The 23771-nt window shown below is 41.5% G+C and overlaps 1 protein-coding gene and 1 long non-coding RNA gene across 5 annotated transcripts in view; one reads left to right on the forward strand and one right to left on the reverse strand.

The window, feature by feature from the left end:
- Positions 1-2470: 2470 nt before the first annotated feature.
- Positions 2471-9488, forward strand: LOC140510938 (uncharacterized). Its single transcript, XR_011969402.1, has 2 exons — positions 2471-2557; positions 9344-9488. It is a non-coding gene; the product is annotated as an uncharacterized lncRNA (long non-coding RNA).
- A 1366-nt stretch (positions 9489-10854) lies between these two features.
- ZNF592 (zinc finger protein 592) overlaps positions 10855-23771 on the reverse strand; it is a 65350-nt gene continuing 52433 nt past the window's right edge. For 3 of the 4 annotated variants that reach the window (XM_072619850.1, XM_072619870.1, XM_072619860.1), the window contains exons 4-9: positions 14193-14369; positions 13701-13860; positions 13293-13595; positions 12655-12767; positions 11978-12113; positions 10855-11432 (exon numbers count right to left, since the gene is read on the reverse strand). In XM_072619850.1, coding sequence (XP_072475951.1) covers positions 10944-11432; positions 11978-12113; positions 12655-12767; positions 13293-13595; positions 13701-13860; positions 14193-14369 — 1378 coding nt within the window. In that variant the 3' untranslated portion in view covers positions 10855-10943. The remainder of the gene's footprint in view (positions 11433-11977; positions 12114-12654; positions 12768-13292; positions 13596-13700; positions 13861-14192; positions 14370-23771) is intronic. The other variant, XM_072619876.1, reaches the window with a different exon arrangement.

The following is a 23771-nucleotide window of genomic DNA, read 5'->3' on the forward strand; positions in this document are numbered from 1 at the left end:
AGAAGGATCTATCTATCCATTGTTTCCCATATTATTATATCCACTATTACTACCTGGTTGAATTTTTAGTTACACTCAGGCAAGTCATCCATGGTGTAACAACTATCAGTAGCTGGACTGACATTGATTGGCAGGTTAACCAACCAGTGCCTACGGCAAAAAGGAGACTGAATAGTCTCTTTTCTCTAATATAAATTCTAGTTTGGGGACAGTGTATATGGGGAAAAAGTTACTTTGTTTGAAAGGGTTTTTTAATTAAAATTGTGTCCTGCCAGCTACAAATATGGCTCTTTGCCCATTCAGTAGTTTCTTGTTATTCTAACTTACTGATTTTGGTTTTTAGAAATTTTTTAGTTTTATGCCATAAAAATTGTTCAGTGTCTTTTATGAAAACCTCTATCCTCTGTTGAGAAAATAATTCTTCCCCTAACCAGTTGTAAAAGATCCCTCCCCCTAGAATCCTCTATCTTTTTAAATGATATAACCCTTTATATTTAGTTATTGTACTCATTTGGAGCTTATTGTGCTATATGGTATAAGTTACTAGTCTATACCTAATTTCTGCCAAAAGGTAAATATGGCTCTTTTAAGTGAAAAGATTTTACCTGGTTTTTTCCCTTGATATTACAAAACAAAGAGATGTCCTTGATGAGAGATACCAAGGTTATATAATCTTGTTTCTTGAAGAGAGAAAAATAGGACAAAACCTTTCAAGAACTACAGGATGAGGTATGCTAAGTACACAGGCCAAGACAATGGTTAGAAATCAACACTAGAGTCAAAGAGGAAAAATAAGGGGAAAAATCTGCAGTACAATCAGAGGGTTGTATTAATCTTCCTCATACTTGCATTCAAAAATATTTGGATGTACTATTACTCAGTTAGGGAAAGGGAAGCATGCTTTTCCAGATGCAATTTGGAGGTCCTGTTGGCAGTAGCTGCAATATTTCTATGTGTAGATTCATGTTTTGGAAGAGGAAGCAATTACACCTCAGCAGTTAGATACCTTTTGTGTGATGTAAACAAGATTGCCTGCAAGGAGAAAGCTTCAGTGGTAGAGAATCCTGATTTTACCAATAATAATACCTGGGTTAATGACCGACCTGAAATTCTGAAATGTTTACAAAGTGCATGCTAGTTGAGTTCTTAGAGCCCTTGGGTGCATCCACAGTCACATGTGAAGTTACACAGCAGCAGCCTCATAGGCAAGCAGGCAGGAGTGACAAGAAGAAAAGGCCTGTCCTACTTGTTCATAAAAGAGTAGTCATAAACAAAATTGACATTGATTCATCCCTTTAAAAATGTATTAAAACTGTAGAGACATCCTCTTCTCCAAGCAAAGTACCACAGCTTTCTGATACCTCCAAGGGTGGTAGGCATCTCTCCCTTCCAAGCAGCCTAAGGGCCTGGCATTTTTTAACAATTGTCTATTTTGATGTCTTAGTAAGAGTAAATTCTCCTTTTCTAGGAACCAGAGGATGCTGCCTCCAGCCAGGATATGGGTTATATGTTACGAAACCTTCCCTGAGTATATGTGTATACTCCAACTCACTTTAGATCATAGTTTAGATCTGTCCCTCTTCAGAATTTTCAAGTAATCTTCTTACTCCTGTAATAAATATGAATGGTAAGCCTGTACACACTGGAAGATCCCACACCAATGGGAAAACTTAATGTGATGACCTAGGTTATCATTATCTTTTTTTTCCTAAAAAACAAAAACAAAACAGAATCACTCATTTTTCAGGACATGAACTTAAGTTATATTTTAATTCTTATGTGCTAGTCTAAGGCTGTGCAACAGAGGATACATTCACTAGTACCAGAAAGGGCAAGAGGCAACTTGAAAGCCTTCTCCAGGCAAGAAGGTATACGTTAGAGGGCATTGCTCTTAAGAAAGAAACACCCCCAATAAGCATGTTAGTGATAACCAAGCCAGTGTTTCATTCTTCTGAAAATAGGTTTTCTTGTGGTAAGCACCTAGGAGAGAAAGGGAAGAAAGTGGGGAATGGATCATCCAGCCCTTCTGGAATTGGCACTTTTAGACTTAACAGAAGCTGTGTGCGCATGTATGAATGAATGAATGAATGAATGAATGAATGAATGAATGAATGAATGAATGAATGAATAAATGAATGAATGAATGAATGGATGGATGGATGGATGGATGGATGGATGAATGGAAAGGTATTTATTAAGTCTTATTATGTCTCCAGAACTGTGTTCATTGGGCAAAGCACTAGGGCATACAAATAGAAAAATGGAGACAATCTCTCCTCTCAAGAACTCACACTCTAGTTAGGAGAGACAACATTTAAAGTAGAAAATTTAGCTGTAGGACGGGCCCAGGAATGCTAAGCATGCAGTGATAGAAGAAGTCCATAAATAGCTCAGATGAGAGTGTCAGAGGACTGTAGGGTTCAGAGGCAAGGCAGACGGCAATGCCTGCAGGACCTCAGAAGGCAGTGGTATATGGTACCTCCTGGTGGTCCTCCATCACACTGGAAGGAATGAAGTTGATTGACTCCCATCTCATCCAAGTTCTCTGAGAAGTCAGGTAAGAGGATGGGCAGATGCAAGGAGTGAAAGGTAAAGCGGGAATACAGGGAGGAAGGATGCCTCAAATAGTGGTGGATATTCCTACCACCCAGGCATCCCAGAAGGATTCTGAGACTGTGCAGCGGCAAGAGATCAGTGCCTTCTGAGGCCACTCTTGGGAGAGTTCCAGTGAAGATTAATATATAATTATATCTTAATCATGCAGACAATTTCAAAATCTGTCACGGTGAGCTACCACATGATTAATACCTATGCTAAATTACTTCGTAGTTAAAACCTCTCACCAAGTTCAGGTGTCAGTCTCTTCATGGGTCTTCTATGACCATTTCCCTAGAAGACCCCCAACGGACCTCCCAGTAGAAATAGATATATGAGGCTTCCAGGAAGAACCCCACTCTTCTAGCTAATGATAAATTCTGCCCAAAGTTGGTGCCAGTCGTTTAGAAACAAAGTAGCCAAATGTTGACTTAAAAGGAAGCCGGCGGATGGGACAGCATCAGTTACTACTATCACTATAGTCTATAATCCAGCTGCCCAAGGATCCCTTCCAGCTCTCAATCTATGATTCTATGGGTCTATGGCTCAAGCTGGAGGCTGATCTCAGCAGGGCAATAACCAGCAATGAGGGAAACCTGCCAGTTATTTATAGCACTGGCTGTCACTTTGATCTCCCTAAGTGAGAAACAGCATTTCATACAGTCTATTTACCAGGGCACATCTGCCAGATGCCACACCCAAAGTGCTGAAGGCCAGGCTGCTGACAATGTCAACCCACAAGTCAAGATGACTGAGGTATTAACATAAGGAAAATAATGAAAACAACTGTCATCTTCAAATGACCTTTCCAGCACACACCACACGTTACCCATATTATACTTGAAAAGCCTGAGTTCAAATCCTGGCTCTCTACTACTTGTAATATATGTGGCCTTGGGAACACTTAGTCCCCTCCCTCCAGGCCTATGACCTCATCTCTAAAATAAGGATTTAGACTAGATGATCTCTAAGGTTCATTCCAGCCCTTAGTCAATGATCCCTAGTTACAATGACCTACAAACTCAGTTTCTCCCTTGCTTCAGCATACTCCAAATGAGATCCCTTCTTCCCCAGGTTCAAAACTCCCTATTCATCTCTCCCCAAACCACAAAGATCACAAAGCTTTTTAACTCTTTTTTTAAGCATTTTTTAAGGGCTTCAGGTCTCATCTAGTAGAACCTATAAGGTGAATAATAATGCCTTCAGAAACAGCCTCATCAAGTGAACACAACCACCTCTTTGAAAACTTTTAGTGATGGGGAGCCCAGTCAAGGTAATTTGGAGGGCCTCTTCCATTTTCTGAATGTTCTCATTGTTAGGAAGTTTTACTTTACATAAGAGTTTAAATTTGCTTCCCTATAACTGACCCATTATTCCCAGTCCTGCCCTCTGAGGGCAAGAGAAATAAGTCTAATCCCTTTTCCCTTCTCAAATATTTGTTTAAAAAAAAGACACTTGGCACACAGTAGGTATTTAATAAATGCTTACTCCTTCTTCCCTATGTTAACTTTCCAAATATACTAAGACTAAGCTAGCATGACCTTCTGAAGCCTTTTCTTCTCCAGGATAAATAACCTTAGATTCTTCAGCTTGCCTTCATATAGCACAAGGCCCATGCCTCTACATGTTTATCATATGCTTCCACAAAATTTCACCTTCTCCTCAGCCTCTAATCAGTTTTTCTTTCAGTCACTGAGGTTTCCAACCTCTGAGTCATTCCTAATTTCTCCCATTCCTTCACTATCTCATAGCCAATCGTTTGCCAAGTTTTACTGATTCTTGGTTGTTATTCAGTCATGTCCAACTCTTGGTGACCCCATTTTGGGGTTTTCTTGGCAAAGATACTGGAATGGTTTGCTATTTCCTTCTCCAGCTCATTTTACAGATGAGAAACTGAGGCAAACAGGGTGAAGTGATTTGTCCAGGGTCACACAGCTTACTGATTCTACCTTCACAAACTCTTATATCAATCCCCTTCTCTTCACTCCATCAGGCCTTTATCAGCTCTTTCCTGGACTATTTCAACAGCCTTCTAATAATTTCTAGCTTCTAGTCTCACTGATCCATCCTTCTCACAGCTGCTAAAATAATCCTCCTAAAATTCAAATCTGACCACATCACCCATGTGCCTAAAAAAAAAAAAAAAACCAAAACAGAAATAAACTCTTCAACTCACTTCAAGCACTTTGCAATCTGGCTTCAGCTTTCCTTTCCACAGTTGTTTCACATTATTCTTCTTTATGCACTCTACATTCCAGTACAAAGGGCCTATTTGTTTTCCCAAAAAATTTGGCATTCTATCTCCTGTCAAAGAGTTTGTATTTTATCCTATGGTTCTACACAGGTAGTTTGCCACTTTTTTTCTACTCTTCTACATCTCTTAGAATCCCCAGATTCCTCCAAAATTTAGCTCCTGGAGCCACCGTCTATGGGAAACCTTTTTGATCTCCCTAATTGTTAATGTTTTTTCCTCCTCAAATGGTCAGGTATATACTAATCTATTTACATATTGTATCCTCCACCCCCACCCCAATAGGATATATATTCTTTGAGGGTAGGGACTGTTTTTCATTTTCATCCTTAGCACCTAGCATGGTGCCTTGAATAGAGTAGACACTCTAATAAATATTTACTGGATTAAGTTGGAAGGTCCAGAGTACTCTGTCTGCTCCGTCCTTCCTCAAGGTCATGCAATGCTCAGAAGTTACACACTGAGGGTAGAGATGAAGGACTCACCTGAGGAAGACATACTGGCTCCCACAAACAACTCTTCTACTTTATCATTAGATTCTGCCCAGGTACCTGAACCCATTTACTTTATTTTCCCCTAGATTCCAGCCCTGGAATAAAGAAGCTTGTTCTTTCTCACTCCTTCTCCCAGACACAAATGAGCCCTCAGCAAATGCTGGCTGTTGGGATAAAGGATGGACCCTGCATCTACCAAACCTTCTTAGGTATTTCAGTCAGTCTATGGATCAATAATCTACTAAGGAAAATTACACTATCAGTGTCTGCAACGAGTGATTTTCCTGGGAGTATTTGTTGTTAGCAATTATGCTGTAAGAATTCAATTGCAAATTACAGGAACTGGTGAAAATCTGGGAACAGCACAAGATGAGGCCAATATACAAAATGATGCTCAATTTTGAAAGAACAAGAGGTCAACCTGACCCAGATACTCCATTGTATTGAACAGACCCAGAAAACAGGCTTGGGGGAAAAAAACCAAACCAAACCAGGTAGTGGCAAGTAGCCAGGTATTTCAAAGCTATGAAAGGCTTGAAAACATAAAAGAATCAGACAACCAAAGAGTGGATAGTTAAGAAGTGGGTGAGGAATATTTTGAAAATGTATCTATTTATCTCTCTCTCACACACACACGTGTGTATATATACGTATATATAATATACACACACAAACTGAAATAAAATTACATTTGTCTTCAGAAAGACCTCTTATTTTGTTACACTTAACTCTCTGAACTTCAATTTCTTCATTTGTAAAACGAAGGATTTAGATTAAATTATCTCCAAGGTCCCTTCTAACTCTATGAACTATAAGACAAGTAAATAATAGCTAGGCAGATATAAGACACTCAGGGACTTAAGAATAATAAAATGTGTCCCAAGGGACCTTAAAGGTCATGCAACATCAGAGAAGTCACTTAAATCTTCCTGAGCCTCAGTTTTATCATTTTTAAAATGAATGAGTTTGGACTAGACAGACTCGGAAGTCCATTCTAATTTTAGATCTATGCTAAAAACTCCTCTAGGCAAAGGGTTCTTAACTTTTTTCGCATCATGGCCCACTGTTTTTAGTCTGGTGAAGCCTATGGACCCTTTCTTAGAATATTTTTTTTAATCTATGAAGGAAAGAAATGTCAAATTTCAATTAGAGATTAATGAAAATACAGATGTAATTTTTTTCCCCTATTCAAGTTCACAGACCCTTATTCATTGGACATAGATCCATGGATCCCAGATTAAGAACTCCTGCTCTAGGTTAACCTCATTTTATAGATGAGGACCTGAAACTCAGAAAAGGAAATTATTTGCTTGAGGTCATACAGCCAGTAAGTGGGTATAGCACATGCATCTGAACATGGTTTTCATTTAGACATATTACTTAGTTTGGGATTGTGAAGGACAACAAAATTTAGGAGCTGACAGTTAGAAATAAGATAAATTCAAGACCACTAACTGTAGGAAAGATTAAGGAAGACACAACTCAGAAAAACAGAACCCAAGTGAGAAATACAAGGCATTCTTCCAGTCAAAAATCCACTTGAGAATCAGAAAATAAGTGTCTACTCAGAGCAAATGTGCCTGAGTCCATCCCAAGGAGCACCTTGGACTGATAGGTTTTTCCATTCTCATGTGAAGTAAGGTAGTCAAAACATCAAACTCCTCTCAAGGACTTCAGGAAACTCTCACCAAGTTTTTTTGGAGATGGGGTGGTCATTTGAGATTAAAGTCACCCATTCTAATAAACTCTTCCTGTTCAGAGCCCACCCCCTCCAGGATCTGTTCTCGTGAATAGGACACTGATGAAGGACTACTGATCTTGATTGTTAAAAGGCCTAACTGCTGTATCTTCAAGGGGACTCTCTGAGCATCTTTACATCTGGGTACATTGATGCTCTTTGTGCTAGCTCCTGCTAATCAGCTGGTGTGAAACCATCAGTGCTTTAATGCTTGCTCCATCCCTCCCATTAGTACTCAGCTTTTTGCAGTTAATTATTGGTGGGGACCTCATGACTCTGAGTCCTAGAAGGTCACCCATTCAAGTAGAGTTTGACTTTCTTTCCTCACCCTCTTTGAGCCAGACAATTTTTCTTATCTATGGCTGCTGAGAGGCAGATATCACTTGAGGGATGAAAATGCTTACAGCTCAAGGAAGTTGCTTATCAGGCTGTCTGGCTTCAGTGGAAGCACATATCAAGCTCCTAGCTTGAATCCACTGCTAGACCCAACAAAGAAAGAGGTCTAAGCTTTTTCCAGACAGCAATAATTTTTAAAGGTATAAACAACAGCAACCTCTCTGTAACTGTTGCAAGCACTAACCTTTCCCACTGCCATTAGCATTTTCCCTGAAAATTGTGGCATTTGATAGGGGGGTTCAAAGTCTATGTCCTTTGAATCTGGAAAGGTCAAGTACATTTATCTGAGTTAATATTTTGTAATTGCTATTCAATTCCTCCCTAGAGAAGTCACCTCTCAAAACATGATCAGCACTCACAAGAAATGCAGTCTTGGGTGCTGTCCTCCTCCAACTCCAACACACACGGCTTGTATTCTCCCTTCCAAACTGCTGTGTTTTGGATCCAGAGGCCACCTCTACACAGGCTACCGCTCGCTACAGACAGCTCCTTCCCCTCAAGGTCTTTCTTGTGAATCTTGTTGCTGGGGAGAGCCCATACATCAATGAGTGCTCTCATTTACATTTGATGCTCTCAACACCTGGTGAGATAGGAGCTTTATCTCCATTTACAGGTGTAATAGTAAGGGAATTTGAACATCTTTCTTGCTCCTTAAACTTGCCTTGAGCTCTGGCCCAGCCCACAGCTTGTGTCACAAGAGTTGATGGTAGGAGGAACTTGCTTAATGGGTGGAGCAGGAAAAGTGTAGCAGGAAGAGAAAGTGAGGTGGAGCTCGGAGAGAGCAGGCAAAGCAGAGCAGAGCAGCTAGTGTTAGAGAGGGATTGATTTTGTCTAAGGGAGCTTGTTTGTGGGAAGGCTTGGGGATGGCTGTGCTCCCAGAATTGATAATATGTATGGATTTCTTTGTTACCATGATGGATTTGGCTTTCTGTTATCTAAATAAATATCTTGGTTTCATCTTTGGGGAAGAAAGTTTATATTTTGTGAATTTGCCCTGGAAATACTCATGCATATCCATAGCAGCTGCAGTAGGTGTCACATCAGCATTACAATAGGTAAGGAAAAGAGGATCGAGGTTAATGACTTGACCAGAGTCACACAGTAACTAAGTGGAAAAGGCAGAATTTGAACTCAGGTCTTCCTAACTCTAAATCTGGCACTCTACTACATCAAATTGACTGTCTCAAGACCTTGATCCCCCATCAGTGCAAAGAAAAAATTTGGGAACTCCCCTGGGACAACTTCTTTAGCATTTTCAATACTCTAATTGTGTGATGAATAGCGCTGATTTGGAACCAGAAGCCCTACGATATTTGAACGCCAGCCTTGCTGCCTTACCACCTGTGTGAACAGGGACCCCTAACCTCTCTGGGTTCCAGGTTTCACATCTGTAAACTGAGGGATTGGATTGGTGATCTCTAAATTCATTTTTAGCTATAAATTTATGGCCTTATGATTCCTCCATTTGGTAAATTCAAGATTATATTTTAAAATGACAATCTCAAATCTTTTCTTTTTTATAAGAGAAGTTAAATGCCTCTACTTCCCCTATGGCAGAGGACTTTTAACGTGGGGTGTGTGAACTTCAAAAAAAAAAATTTTATAACTATACTTTGACATAAATGGTTTCATTGTAACCCTTATTTAAATACATTATTCTGAGAAGCGTCCATGATATATAAAAAAAGGTTAAGAGACCCTAGGCCAAAGGACTCGGTAAAATGTGAATTTCTTCAGCAAATGAAGGATGCAGTGCTTCCATAGGAACAATGCGATGGACTTCCTACTTTCTGGGAAACTGCTCAGGCTAGTCCAGGAAAAAAAAACTTTGAACCAAAGTAAAAAAAAAAATCCTGCTCTTTCTTGTAGGATTTTGGGGAAAACATCCAGGAACAAACATCTATGGAGGCCTCATTCTTTCACAGTCCCTGAAAGATATCAAAGTGAAAGTGGAAGGAACCCTGAAAAAGCCTTCTTAAGCAAGACTGGGCTAATAAAGAACGAGAGAGCCTACCTCCAGCAATGTAAGAAGTTTTTATTTGAAATATTTACCTGGCAAACAAGTGCACTGCCTACAAAAGGGGGTTGGATTGTGCCCCCACCCCCACTCCATGCCTTCTCGGTGGTTGGAGTACCAAGTCTATTCCAAAGGTTACCAAAAAAACCTTCCCCTGGTGGAGAGGGGAAGGAGAGACAGCCCGTAAATACTGTGGTCAGCGTGTACATTAGGCTGTACCCCCTGACCAGCTCTGGCTACAGACAAGAGAGGAATGATGGGTGGGCACAGTCCTTCACAGCCCACAAGGGAGCACAGGAACTCCCCCTCATCTGATCTCAAGGCTCTTGGTCCTTTCCTTATCAGACCCTAATTTGCATTATATTTATCTGTATACAGCTTTGATCACCAGATAGTAACCTCTTGGACAGCAGAAACCCTGACTTCTTTATCTGCCAGATCTCCCAGAGCAACTATTATAGTCGCGCAATACAGCAGGGGGCTATTTAGACATTGGTTGAGTGGAGTCAATGCAATGTGTCTGTTGACTTCTACAGAGTAATTTATAGGGAAGCACGGAAATGAGGGAAAGAGATGAGAGGCAACAATATAGCAGGCATGACATTAAAGACTAGACTGGGCAGAATTCTCAGAACGTGGGTTTCAGGCTTCCAATCTAACTACCACCCACCTTGATCATCATTCTGATTCTTCCCCTCTAGGTGGAAAAAGGAACTGCTTGCTGGAAGATTAGTTGCTTCTTTCTCTCCCCTCACATGAGGTCTTAGACTTGAGGCAGGCAAGCTGAGAAAGGAACTCTTGTTGAGGTCCCCCATTCACAGAGGTACAACAAACAGTAGTCTGAAAGCTATCAAGCTGCAGGTTTCAACTATGCAATTTAGCAGCCCTGGGAAATCATATAATAATGCCCATTGGTTGTAGGGACTGTAAAAGGCATTTCCCTTATAACTCTGTAAGCAAAGTCCTACAAGGAGGATCATTTCCGATTCATAGCTGAAGACACTCACAGTCACACTATAGTAAGAGGCACTGGTGCTGGAACTCAAACCTGAATCTCTCCTAATTCCATCCAACATTCTCACCACACACAACTTCTCCAAAGCACAGAAACTTGGAGCAGGAGAAGATGAGGCAGAAAACCTATCAGACCTAAGAGTATGACATCCTAAATCTCAGAGCTAGGAAGTTGGGGAAGGGAAATCCTGGGGGCCCAAGTGCAGCTCGAAGCACTACCTATTAACCCCCTTGAGGTCTCAGGGACCCAGAATTCTCCAGGCCAGAACAGACACTGCTTTGAGGACAGACACACATACACACACACACACACACACACACACACACACACACACACACACACACAAAATGGGGCACAGCTTTTTTTTTATTTTGTCCTCTCCACAAGGCAGGTACAGTATGGTCCTCCCTTGCCCTCCCACATTTCAAAACCACTTGTTACACCCGAGGAGATGTCATGTGGCTCTTCTGGTCCTGAGTGGCCTGTAGATGGCCTACTGTGTCCTGCTCACAGTCCTCCTTGGAGACCTGACCCTTCTTCCATTGGCTTTCCTCCAACCCAGCCAAGGCAGGCTCCCCGTGATAGTCCTCACACCCATTCTCATTAGTTTCCCGAGAAGCTCCTTCCCCAGACCCTTCTCGCTCTTCAGCCTCCTCTGGGTCTCTCACTTTGTGAACAATGAACAGGTGTCGGTTGAGGGAGCTTGATGAGGTGTAACACAAGCCACAAAGCAGACACTGGGCCGTGGAGCTGTCTGCCTGATGCTGAGGTATGTGGCTCTGAAATTCTGGCCCCGAGTCTGTGGCAAAGCTGCACTTTGCACACTGGTAGAGGGCCTTGAGTCTTTTGGTGGTGGGGACAGCTGCTCCATTGGTGGAGCCTAGGGCACCTTCACCTTGAGCAGCTGGTCTCTTCAGAGCTTTCACCTAAGAAAAAAAACAAAAGGAACAAAGTCCAAGGGAGAAGGTCACTATGGAATAACCCCAGTTATCACCACTAGCCCTCCTAAGGGCACAGAAGGAATTACTGCCTAAGTCAGGCCCACATGATTACCTTGAGAACCATGGAGCTCTAAGCAACCCTCAAGCCTTCCAGACTGTCCCTCTTATTTCTGGGCAGCCTCCCACTTCAGTAAACAGGACCCCAGGTGTGTGCTGTATGTGTGCTGGGGGGAAGTGGGGGGAAAGGAGACAGGGGAGGACAAGAAGTAGTTGTGGTGGTGAATATGGAACAGGAGATTACTGTGCCTAAAAAGAACTGTGGCAACAAATCGAGCTGGCCTTAGAACTTCTCTCCATTCCAACAAGGCGGTAAACTTCACACCATGTACAAAGTTTCTGTTCTGCCCATATTGAGTTAGCTTTAAAGGCTACCCATGTCTTCCAACAATCTCCATCTCCATTTAGCTATGTGGGCTAATACCCAGTACATAAACTCCACCCAGGAAGCTGTCATTGTAAGGGAAACTCACCTGGGAGGACTCTCCAGCAGGAGCTCTGGCTTTGGACGTCTGGCTCAAGTCTAGATCTCTGATGCCATGCATAAGGCTGACATGGTTCTCCAGCATAGAGAGCTGAGGGAAGCTGGGCCTGTCCTCTGTGCAATACCTTCAAAAACCAGGCCAGGAGAGAAGAAAAATGAGAGCCTCTAGAACTCAATGGTGAGTGGGAAAGGAGAGGCAGACAGGAGCAACTCCCAGCGCAAGGGTTTGCCACTAAGAAAGACCTCAGCAGATCAAAGTGATTCCCCCAAAGCATCACAGCAACATACAATGAGCCTAACAAACTCAGTCTCACAGCTGAGACAATAACATCAAGGCCAATGGAACTGCACACTGAAGAGTGAATCCTGTTCTTCTCCAGGTTCCTGCTGCTCCTGGCCCAGGAACAGGTGTGATGGTGGTTGTCAAGGAAAAAACCAGGGATGCTCTGAGAGCTAACAGAATATTCAAGTGTGTCACTTTGAGAGGCCAAGGATTTTATAAGAACTAGCATCCCAGCCTCCAATACCAAGCTTTAGCAAAAATGCACAATTTCTAAAGCTAAGCCCTTTCAAAGGGGTTTTTTCCCAACAGGTCTCTGTATGCCGTCAACAGAGCTGTTTTCTAACCACAACCTCTAGCGAAGAACTGCCTAACAGGGAACTCACCAACAAGTGTAAACCTTCTTGGCTGTATCATGGTTGTTTCTGCTGTGTCGTCGAAGGTTAATGGCGGTATGGAAGGAGCATTCACACTGCCGACATGGAAAGCGCTTCACTATCTGAACAGATAAAACAGGACACAAAGCATCAGACCCCAGAGAGCTGAGAAAGATTTGTTTTTAAAGGGAGGAAGGAGAGGGCAAGAGGAAGAGCATGCTTTGTCTAGACCCCGTGACTCCTATGTATTCTGAGACCCTGATATACCTGATGATCCAACCTAACCCTGGAGGACAGGGCTCATCCATGGGACATCAAGCTGACACTGTAAAGGATTTGAATGGGTTCTGAACTATACAGAAAGAAACAACTGAAATTCAGGACTGTGTGACCTGGTAGTCAAGGCTTGGGTTTGGGCATCATAATCCCTTTGACTCTCCTTGGGACCTTATACTACCAAAGGAGTTCAAGAACTAAGAATGACAGAATATTCTGCCCCCCTTGGCTCTCTGTTCTCTCAACCTGTTAAAGGAACTCAGGTCTATCTGTTGCTGTGCAGCTGTACTTCAGCACAGATGGGACCTGATCACACTTCTCCCTTCCCCTTCACTTTCCAAGGCCTCCAAACACAGCTGCAGGACACTTACCCGGCCATGGCTCTTCTTCATATGAGACACATAGCTTTCACGATCAGGGAGCCACTCGTGGCAATCTTGGCAAGTCCAGCCAGTGCTTCTCAATTTGGGCCTCATATCAGCCTTGTTTTGGGCTTCAGCACGGCGTCCCCCAGGCCTATCCCAGCGGACTGAGGTCTGGGCACCACTCTGCCCAGCAGTACTAGTGGCTGATGGCTCAGCAGGGCTCCCAGGGCCTGGACGGCCAGAGGGTGTCTCAGTCGTAGACCGTAGGCTGGGCAGCTCTTCCACATTGCGTGGGACACCATGGACATTCTAGGGATGGGGAGGGTGATTACTAACTGAGCAAGCAGATGGATGTAGGGTACCATACTTGCACTGGCTCTCTGTGAACCTCCCCACCCAGGTCTCCTGACCCACCTTGACATGTTGCATCAGCAGCTGCTTCTGCGTGAACACGAGCTGACACTCAGGGCACTTGAAAACTCCCACCAGCAATTTGTTGTTGTTCTGATAAAAGTGCTGCTGCATCAGCTTCTTTTTGTTGAAGACAGTTTCACAAGAACACTTATAGATCAGTCTAGGGGAATGAGAACAAAACCAGGATTACATCTCTTTGTGTAAAAGACTGCAAGACCCTGAGAAGTCCTACAGGCATAAAGCATGAACTACTTATTTCAAAGGAGGGGCTGTATAACAGCTGCTAGGAGAATCTAGGTAGAGGGGCCTTGGGGCCACATGAGAACCAGAAGGACATCTGGGGATATAAACCTTTTCCTTCTAAATTCTTTTCATACCCCTGGACCCTAAGTGGTTCTCCCTATCCTCTCTCAAGGATCTTCCATCCAGACTGCCCCCCTGTCCTACATAGCACTTTGGCCATCCCTTTTCCAACCAGTGATATGCACTTACTGAGAGGCTTTGTGTGGCTGGGCAGGATGCTGGGCAGCACTGTGGGCAGCAGTGCCACTAGCAGATTTGAAGGCCATAGGGCAAAATGCACACTTGTGGAAAACCTGGCAGTGCCGCTCTTGGATGTGCCTCTTCAGCAAGGCTAAGGTCACAAAGACGACTCCACAGTGGATGCACCTGGGTAGCAAAGACAAGGGCAGTCAGGCTGAGAGCATGTGTAGAGGTAGACATAAGAATGGGCACAGCAGTTCACTGAACACCTTCTTCTCCATCCTTCAATTAAAGCGCTGAGAGAATGAGAGCCACTAGTCATATTCACGGTGAAGTTACAACATCAAAGGACAAGGTCAAGAACGGTCATTCATAGGCCACGGTTCTGATTTCTCACCTCTCTATACCTAATCCAAATGCTTTTTCAGAAGCAGCTTAGGAAGTGTGTCCACATAAGGGTGGGGGTACTGGCAATGGGAAGACACTGCAGGACAATGAACTTGGTAGAAATTAGAACAAATTTTCAAAATAGTCCCAGAGATTGGCCAGTGTCAACAGCATGTGGCTTGTTCCGTCCTTCTGGACTCGGGCCTCCACTGTGCTTCATGTGGTCTATTCTGCACAAGTGGTACCAACAACATGATGCCTCATACTATTTGTGTACACAGCCTATGTCCTTTGCCAGGCAATAGAGCTATGGCCCCAAAGTATATAACAGTTGCAGTGGTTGTTGTAGAAGTAGTAGTAGTTGTATTAGTGGTGACAGCAGTGGTGGTGGTGGTGGTAGTAGTCATCACAGTATGAGTCATAGGAGTAACTGTAGTAGATACACACAAACATACATGTGTGTGTATGTATGTTTCTACCACTTTAAGTTTTGCAAATGGTTTTGCATATGCTTCCCAACAACCCTGAGAGGCAAGGGCTGTTAGGATCCTGTTTTACTGGGAAAAGTCTGGGGCTGGATTTGAACTCGGCTCTTCCCTAACTCATAGTCAGCACTTTGTCAACTTAACTGAACTGGATACAGCAGGCACTCAAAGTATTTGTTAAGGAAAACAGAGAGTTTAGGTAGTAATTCCTTGACCAAAGCAACTCATAAGACAAAGAAAAATACAATATTCCCCTAAGTCGTGTGCATTATAATACTACTGCAGCACCAGTAATAGAATGGTGAAAGAGAAGAAACACAGAGCGTTAAGAATCACATATTTTAAACTATTGGTGATGATTGCAAATGTGAGATTCTTGTTCACTGAACAAAGAATAAACACTATTGAAGGAACTAAATGTATCAATACTGATATTTTCATAAATGAGACCAAAAGAAAAAAGGAAAACAAAGTTAGAAGGATGGCTTACAGCTCTTCCTCCTTAAAGAAGCAAACAAAGGTGCTGGCAAGTTGGTTTTAGTATATGTTTGAAAGCAACAACAAACACAATTGTTGATAATTATAGTACTCATTATTAGAATCTATAAAAAGATTTTCCCTCCTGTTGCAGAAGAGGTGTTGATGTTCTTCAAAATATTTCATAAAGCCTCCAAACTAAATCAGCAATACATAGAAAAGGATGGCAAAAAACAAAAATGTTGGACGATATGGCTCAAGACTAAGAAATAAACTAAATTTGTTAGTTTATATATAAAGCTTGGTAAGAGGTCCAATTAAGCCAGATCACTGAAAATTAATGATGACTCTATGAGGACAACAAACGTAAAATGGAAAAATATTTTCTCAATTTCTATACAATCAATCAATCAATCAACAAGCATTTATTAAACCACGTCACTGGCATTGTGCTCAGCATTAGGTATTCAAAAATAAAAACTCAGCAGTTTTCTCATACCATTTTCTCTACTAATGACAACAGAGCTTGCCATGTTTGGATTCTTAATATTTCATGTAGGTGGCACAGTGGATAGAGTGCCAGGCTTGGAGTCAGGAAGACCTGAATTAAAATCTGACATCAGACGCTTACTAGCTGGGTGATCCTGGACCAAGTCACTTCACCCTGTTTGCCTCAACTTCCTCGTCTGGAAAATGAGCTGGAGAAGGAAAAGGCAAATCACTCCAGTACCTCTGCCAAGAAAACCCCCAAAAGGGTCAGACATGGCTAAAAAGCAACTGAACACAAACAATAATATTTCAGTCCCTGACTGGCTGCATGACTTACAGACACAAAGAACATCCTTTGAGGGAGGTGCCACAATTTTGAAGGTGTGAGGGATCAACTCTCAACTACCTCAAAGAAAGAATAATGCCCATCTTTTTAGCTTAACTGGCAATCTTACTATAAAAAAAAGGCGACTAAGAAAACATCAACAACTAACAAATTACGTGCCTACTCTACCTTGCCATTTCTATAAAAATTTTATAGGAATAATCTTTTACCTACATTGAAGGCATGAAGTAATTAGAAAAGAACAAGTGGGCTTTCAAAAGCAACATGCTACAAAGGATATCTTTAAAGATACACGAGTGAATGAAATATGAAGAAAATACAAGATTTTACTGGGCTTATTGTTTGTTAACCATAAAAAACTGATTTGGTACAGCAAAATACTACCTTAAAGGTTCTCCTTCAATAAAATGAATTCCATGCACAAAGCAAAAGGAAAATCAAAATTCCATGAAAGATGGACAACAAGCATCAATTGTTTGATGACTAATTATAAATATCAAAGCTTAAAAGAAGGAGATAAAGGTATTTACCACAGTCAAAGGGTGTTTAAAGAAATGTCTAAATAGAAGAGGGATTCTCTATTGATGCTGAAGACCACCAGACGTTCTGGTCTGCAGATGGTATTGTGCAACACAGCAAAATTTCCTAAATGAGATCCGTAATCACTCAAATAGAATTCACCCTACTTGGCCTCACAAGAAAAATCAAGGAGGTAAAGAATGTCTACTGTTTAGACTATCACATGCAATGAGATGTAGAGTGTGTACAGCCAGAACACCAGTACACGTAACTCAAGGATACACCATGCATGGACAGTAAAATGGCTCAGAATGGAAGAGGGGGGGAGACATCCTGGGTGAGGGGGGAGAGAAGAGCCCCTTTTCCATCTCAGAATTTGTGATAAAGGAGATTTCACTGGGCCATCCAGGTCCTTGCAGTCCTTTAACAGAGAAATCCAGATATGGCATGAGCTGAGATTTTGGGGAGAGCAACTTTTTAGGATTTAGAAAAAGCAGACAGGGTCCTTTGAATTAAATTTATATCAGAGGAATAAGCCCAGGAGAGATGAGAAGCTCTCAAGAATGAAATTCTGAGGCTACAAAGAGAAACAATTCTAGAAGAGAGGAAAAAGGATAGCTGTTTATGTGGCCCAATCCTAGTTTTTAAAAGTCACATATAGAAGACAAAAGCAGGGATAGGTAATAGCAGATAAATACAAATAGCATGGCATGGTTCTTTAAGAATCGTATCAGAAATTCTGAAGCTTAGAATGAGTGCTAGGCTGGACAAAAGGGTAAAAACAAATCTCTTCTGAGAAGTGGAGAATCAACAAAGGAGCAAGGCATCTGTGCGGGGTAGGCAGAATGATGATAAGTGCTGATGGACGGAAGGCAGAGTTGCTTCTGCTGCTTCTACTTCCTCAGACAAGGAGAATAATCTTGGGACTGGAAAGAAGAAAAAAAGGGTACAAGTAGTTATAATGAAGAGCTAGTTTGAAGGAATGGTATAAAAAGTAAACTAAGGCTGTAAAAGGAGGCAGGCTGGTTATTTAGTGAGAGTAACGGATCACTGATAGACAACCTCAGGGCACTATTTGTACCCCCTCAATGTCAAGAGATCTAGAAGATGGTTTCTGGCATATCAGCATATCAAATGGACTTCCCATGAAGGAAATCTGGTAGGACGTAGATAAGAACTGCATAAAAAGTTATCAGATTGTGATTAGTATCCCTCGAGCAGATACATGGATGGATGAGCTCTATTTTGAAGTCTCAAAATATGCAAAGGCAGTTCAAAACAACAGGTCATACACTAGGTTTCAGCTTGCACCTACTATGCTGACTTGATGAGTCCCTCCTGAGACCTCTAATTTCCTCCAGAAGCTGTAAAAAGGACTGAAGGAATGAGAAATGGAGTTCCAGATGGTCATATCTTAAGCAAATAAGGTGAAGGGATCTACTGTTCTCCATGCAGAGCAGAAAGTGAACACATAAACTAAAGTACACAGAACAATTTATACAATAACAACATTACTATGAAGACAAATAACTGTGAATGATTTAGAAACTCTGACCAACACAAAGAAACAAACAGTTCTAGAGGACGCAAGATAAAAACAGGGTACCCACCTCCAGAAAGAGAGACAATGAACTCAAGAGAGCACACTGAAGAATGTCGGGGGGGGGGGGCACATCACATTCTTTATTTGGGTATTTATTTTGCTTAATTATACAATTGTAATAGGGTTTAGTTTTCTTGCTTTCCCAATAGGTGAGAAAAGGAGCAGAGTGAAGCAGAGAATATAGAACTGAAAATAAGATAAAACTGAATTTTAAAAAAGATACATGACACCTATTTAGTCAACCAATTCCCTCATCTGGAAATTGCGTCTTCCTTCCTCAGAACTCTAAAGCATTTTAAGCTTCTATGCACATATTATGTTCTAACTCATACTGCAGTTTTGCAGACATATGATCTCTCTACTAATTAGTTGCTTGTTCCTTATGGGAACTCTCTCACTTCTCTTTTCATCTCCCCTCATGCCCATTACAATGTTTCACAAACAGCACATCTTTCAATAAATGTATACTGGACTCAATTACCTGTGTCATTCATATGAAGTCTGCCATCTCTGTCTTTTGACATCTTCCCAAGGAGACCATAAGCTCCTTGAGAACAAGAACTACTTATTCAATTTTTTTTCATCATCTCCACAGAAGGTCAGCACTGAAGGCACACAGAACCCAGGACCATCCCAAGTTGACAGCCCCACCCCAACCTCCAACAAAGTTAGCCTTGAGCAGTGAGGGTTTGTAGGGTGGGGAAGAGTTCTTCCTTTCTGTCTCTTAGGGGAGAGTGCTGAGGTTTGTGTCCATGAGAACCACTTCCAATCCTTTATTTGACAGCTGGCAATTATCACCTTCTCTTTAAATAACTGTTCCCCCCAATCACTGCAAAGCCACCATTAGAGAATGGAGCTCCACAAAATAGCAGGTCATGTGGCAATCCTGCCAATTTTTCATACACTAGACATAGATATATTACCAAAATAAAACATGGGGCTATAGAAAAAGCAGGTGCTCAATAAGAATTTGTTGATTATGTTTGTTGACTGATAATATACATACTTGTGTCTTATTTGAGTAAAGGAATGCATAAAAAGATAATTATGTCCTTACCAAAATTTGATCTGGTTCCTACTTAGAACACAAACACAAAGCAGAAGCTGAATAAATTCTTGTTGCTCAATTCGATTCACTCAGTAAATCAACTGATATTCAGTATAAATAATTGATATTGTGAAATTCCCTTTAACAGAAGGTATATTCAATAGCTGCTTACAGTTAAGACCATGGGAATCTGAGATCTCTGGAGACAAATGCCTTCTTAGAGATAGTATATACAGTGGAAAGGATACTGACTGAAATGTGTATCAGAATATCTGGATTCAAGCCCTATTTGAGCCACTAACTAGCTATGTATGACTTCTGCCAGATTTCATTTAATGACTCCTGGTCTTGGTTTCTACAGCTGTAAGTTCAGCTAATACGTGCCTTGCCAATCTCACAAGGTTGTTAAGATACTCAACCTTGTGAACTGCAGAGCTCTCTTTCTTGACTAGTGACTGCCAACCTTGCTTGCTGCTGCTATTTCACAACAGGTCCCAGCCATGCTCCACTTCACTCCCCACTCAACTCCCTGGACTTCTCTTCTGATGGTTGCCTTGACCCCTTGCAAGGACCCTCTCCCATTCTCTTTCCAGCTCCCCTTTAGGTTCTGTTTTCTCCCTTTAGAGTTTAAGCTTCTCTGGGGTAAGGGCAGGCTCGCTTGTGTTCCTAGTGCTGAGCACAGTGCCTGGCACACAGGAATTGCTTAGTAAATACTCCAGGCTAGCTAGTTATACAAATGTATTCAAGTTCTTAGTTCCCTTGGAGACCTGAAGGGGTGGGCTCAGTAAAGGATAACAAAACAGCCAACTTGCTTCAATTATTTCAATTCCAGGGATTCTAGGCAAAGCCTTTTTTTCCTGTTTATTTATTTATTTATAGTTTTCAACATTCATTTCCACAGAATTATGAGTTCCAAATTTTCTTCCCATCTCTCCTCTCCCCCACCCTAAAACACTGTGCATTCTGATTGCCCCTTCCCTCAATGTGCCCTCCCTTTTATCACACCCTTCCCTTCCCTAATCTCCATCTTCCCTCTTTTCTTGTAGGGCAAGATAGATTTCTACATCCCATTGCCTGTATTTCTTATTTCCAGGTTGCATGCAAAAGCAATTCTCAACCTTCATTCCTAAAACTTTGAGTTCCAACTTCTCTCCCTTCCTCTCTCCCCACCCATCCCCACTGAGAAGGCAAGCAATTCAATATAGGCTATATATGTGTAGTTTTGCAAAAGACTTCCAAAATAGTCATGTAGTATAAGACTAACTATATGTCCCTCCATCCTATCCCTGCCCCCCATTTATTCTATTCTCTCTTTTGACCTTGTCCCTCTCCAAAAGTGTTTACTTCTAATTACTCCCTCCTCCCATTTGCGCCCCCTTCCAACATCCCCCCACCCCACTTATCCCCTTCTCCCCTACTTTCCTATAGTGTAAGATAGATTTTCATACCAAATTGAGTGTGTATGTTATTCCCTCCTTAAGCCAAATTAGATGAGTAAGCTTCACTTTTTCCCTCTCACCTTCCCCCTTTTTCCCTCCCACCTTCCCCCTTTTTCCCTCCATTGAAAAAGCTTTCATGAGATAACTTGTCCCATTAAATTTCTCCCTTTCTCTTCCCAATATATTCTTCTCACCCCTTGATTTCATTTTTTTAGATGTCATCCCTTCCTATTCAAGTCACCCTATGCTCTCTATCTGTGTGTGTGTGTGTGTGTGTGTGTGTGTGTGTGTGTGTGTGTGTGTGTGTAATCCCTCCAACTACCCAAATACTGAGAAAAGTCTCAAGAGTTACAAATATTATCTTTCCATGTAGGAATGTAAACAGTTCAATTTTAGTAAGTCAGTTATGATATCTTTTTCCTGTTTACCTTTTCATGCTTTTCTTGATTCTTGTGTTTGAAAGTCAAATTTTCTATTCAGCTCTGGTCTTTTCATTAAGAATGCTTGAAATGATAAATGCTGGAGAGGATGTGGGAGAGTTGGAACACTAATTCATTGTTGGTGGAGCTGCGAGCGCATCCAACCATTCTGGAGAGCAATTTGGAACTATGCCCAAAGGGCTACAAAAATGTGCATACCCTTTGACCCAGCAATATCGCTACTAGGACTATATCCCCAAGAGATCTTAAAAATGGGAAAGGGTCCCACATGTACAAAAATATTTATAGCAGCACTCTTCATAGTGGCCAAAAACTGGAAGTCAAGGGGATGTCCATCAATTGGGGAATGGCTGAATAAATTATGGTATATGAATGTAATGGAGTACTATTGTGCCATAAGAAATGATGAACAAGAAGACTTCAGAGAGGCCTGGAAGGACTTATATGACCTGATGCTGAGTGAAAGGAGCAGAACCAGGAGAACTTTGTGCACAGCAATGACCACAGTGTGTGAGAGTTTTTTCTGGTAGACTTGGAATTTTGTAATAACGCAAAAACTTCTTATAAAAAAAAAAAAATCCCAAAGGCGGTTCTCAAGGCAAAATGCCTTCCACACTCAGAGAAAGAAATATGGAAGTCACTCACAAAATGTAGCAGATCATGTTTATGTATGTGTATGTGTTTGTGTATCATGTTCTGATTTGTTATACGATTTCTTTCATTTATTTTAGTCTGACTACATAGCATGACTATAGTGAAAATATACTCAATAGGAAAGTATATGTAGAATCTATACAGAATTGTATGCAGTCGTGGGGAGGGAGGGGGGTAGTGGTGGGTAGGTGGGGGGGGATAAAATCTCAATTGTATGGCAGTGATTGTTAAACATTAAAAAATAAAAAATATAAAAATAAAAAAAATTAAAAAAAATTTAAAAAAAAAAAGAATGCTTGAAAGTCCTCTATTTCATGGAATAACCATTTTTTTACCTGAAGTAAATATACTCAGTTTTGCTGGGTAGGTGATTCTTGGTTTTAATCCTAGCTCCTTTGGCTTCCAGAATATCATATTCCAAACCCTTTGATCCCTTAATGTAGAAGCTGTTAGGTTTTGTATTATCCTGATTGTATTTCCACAATACTCAAATTGTTTCTTTCCAGCTGCTTGTAATATTTTTTCCTTAACCTGAGAACTCTGGAACTTGGCTACAATATTCCTAGGATCTCTTTCGAGAGGTGATCGGTGGATTCTTTCAATATTTATTCTACCCTCTGGTGCTAGAATATCAGGGCAATTTTCCTTAATAATTTCATGAAAGATGATGTCGAGGCTATTTTTTTGATCATGGCTTTCAGGTAGTCCTATCATTTTTAAATTCTCTCTCCTGGATTTGTTTTCCAGGTCAGTTGTTTTTCCAATGAGATATTTCACATTATCTTCTATTTTTTCATTCTTTTGGTTTTGTTTTGTAATTTCTTGGTTTCTCATAGTTAGTTTATATCTGTTTCATTATAATTTTTAAAGAACTACTTTTTTCAGTGAGCTTTTGAACTTCCTTTTCTATCTGGCTAATTCTGCTTTTTAAAGCATTCTTCTCCTCACTGCCTTTTTGGACCTCTTTTGCCAACTGAGTTAGCCTATTTTTAAAGGTGTTATTTTCTTCAGCATTTTTTGGGTCTCCTTTAGCAAGCTACTCTCTTTTCATGATTTTCTTACATCTCTCTCACTTCTCTTCCCAAATTTTCCTCCACCTGTCTTACTTGATTTTCAAAATCTTTTTGAGCTCTTTCATGTCCTTGGGACCACTGCATATTTATTTTAGAGGTTTTGGATGCAGAAGCCTTGACTTTTATGTCTTCCCCTGATGGTATGCATTGTTCTTCCTTATCTGAAAGGATAGAAGAAAATACTTGTTCACCAACAAAGCACACTTCTATAGTCTTATTTTTTTTCCCTTTTTTGGGCACTTTCCCAGTCAGTTACTTGACTTTTGAGTCCTTTGTCAAGAGGAGGGTATACTCTGGGGACTTGTAAGTTCTCAGTTCCTCCAAGGTGGCACAATCAAGGGAGAGAGGTTTACTCCTCTCCTGGCCTGTGCTCTTGTCTGTGAGCAACCACAAGCACTTTGTTCTGCCCAGGATCTGTGAGTACAATTCCCTCTCCACAACTGCCTCCAGCTCCACCACGCCAGCCAGTGCTCCTCCTCCTCACCCCAGGTCTGCCACTCAGGGCTGAGATCCAGATCAGCGGCTCAATTCCCCCAGGGGCTTTAGGCCAAGGGCTCCAAAAATGGATGCTACAGCTGCAGTGGCTGCTTCTGGCTTCACCAGACCCTGTTCCCTTCTCACGCAGGTG

This window comes from Notamacropus eugenii, chromosome 1, assembly GCF_028372415.1.
Source record: "Notamacropus eugenii isolate mMacEug1 chromosome 1, mMacEug1.pri_v2, whole genome shotgun sequence".
NCBI classification, from domain to species: domain Eukaryota; kingdom Metazoa; phylum Chordata; class Mammalia; order Diprotodontia; family Macropodidae; genus Notamacropus; species Notamacropus eugenii.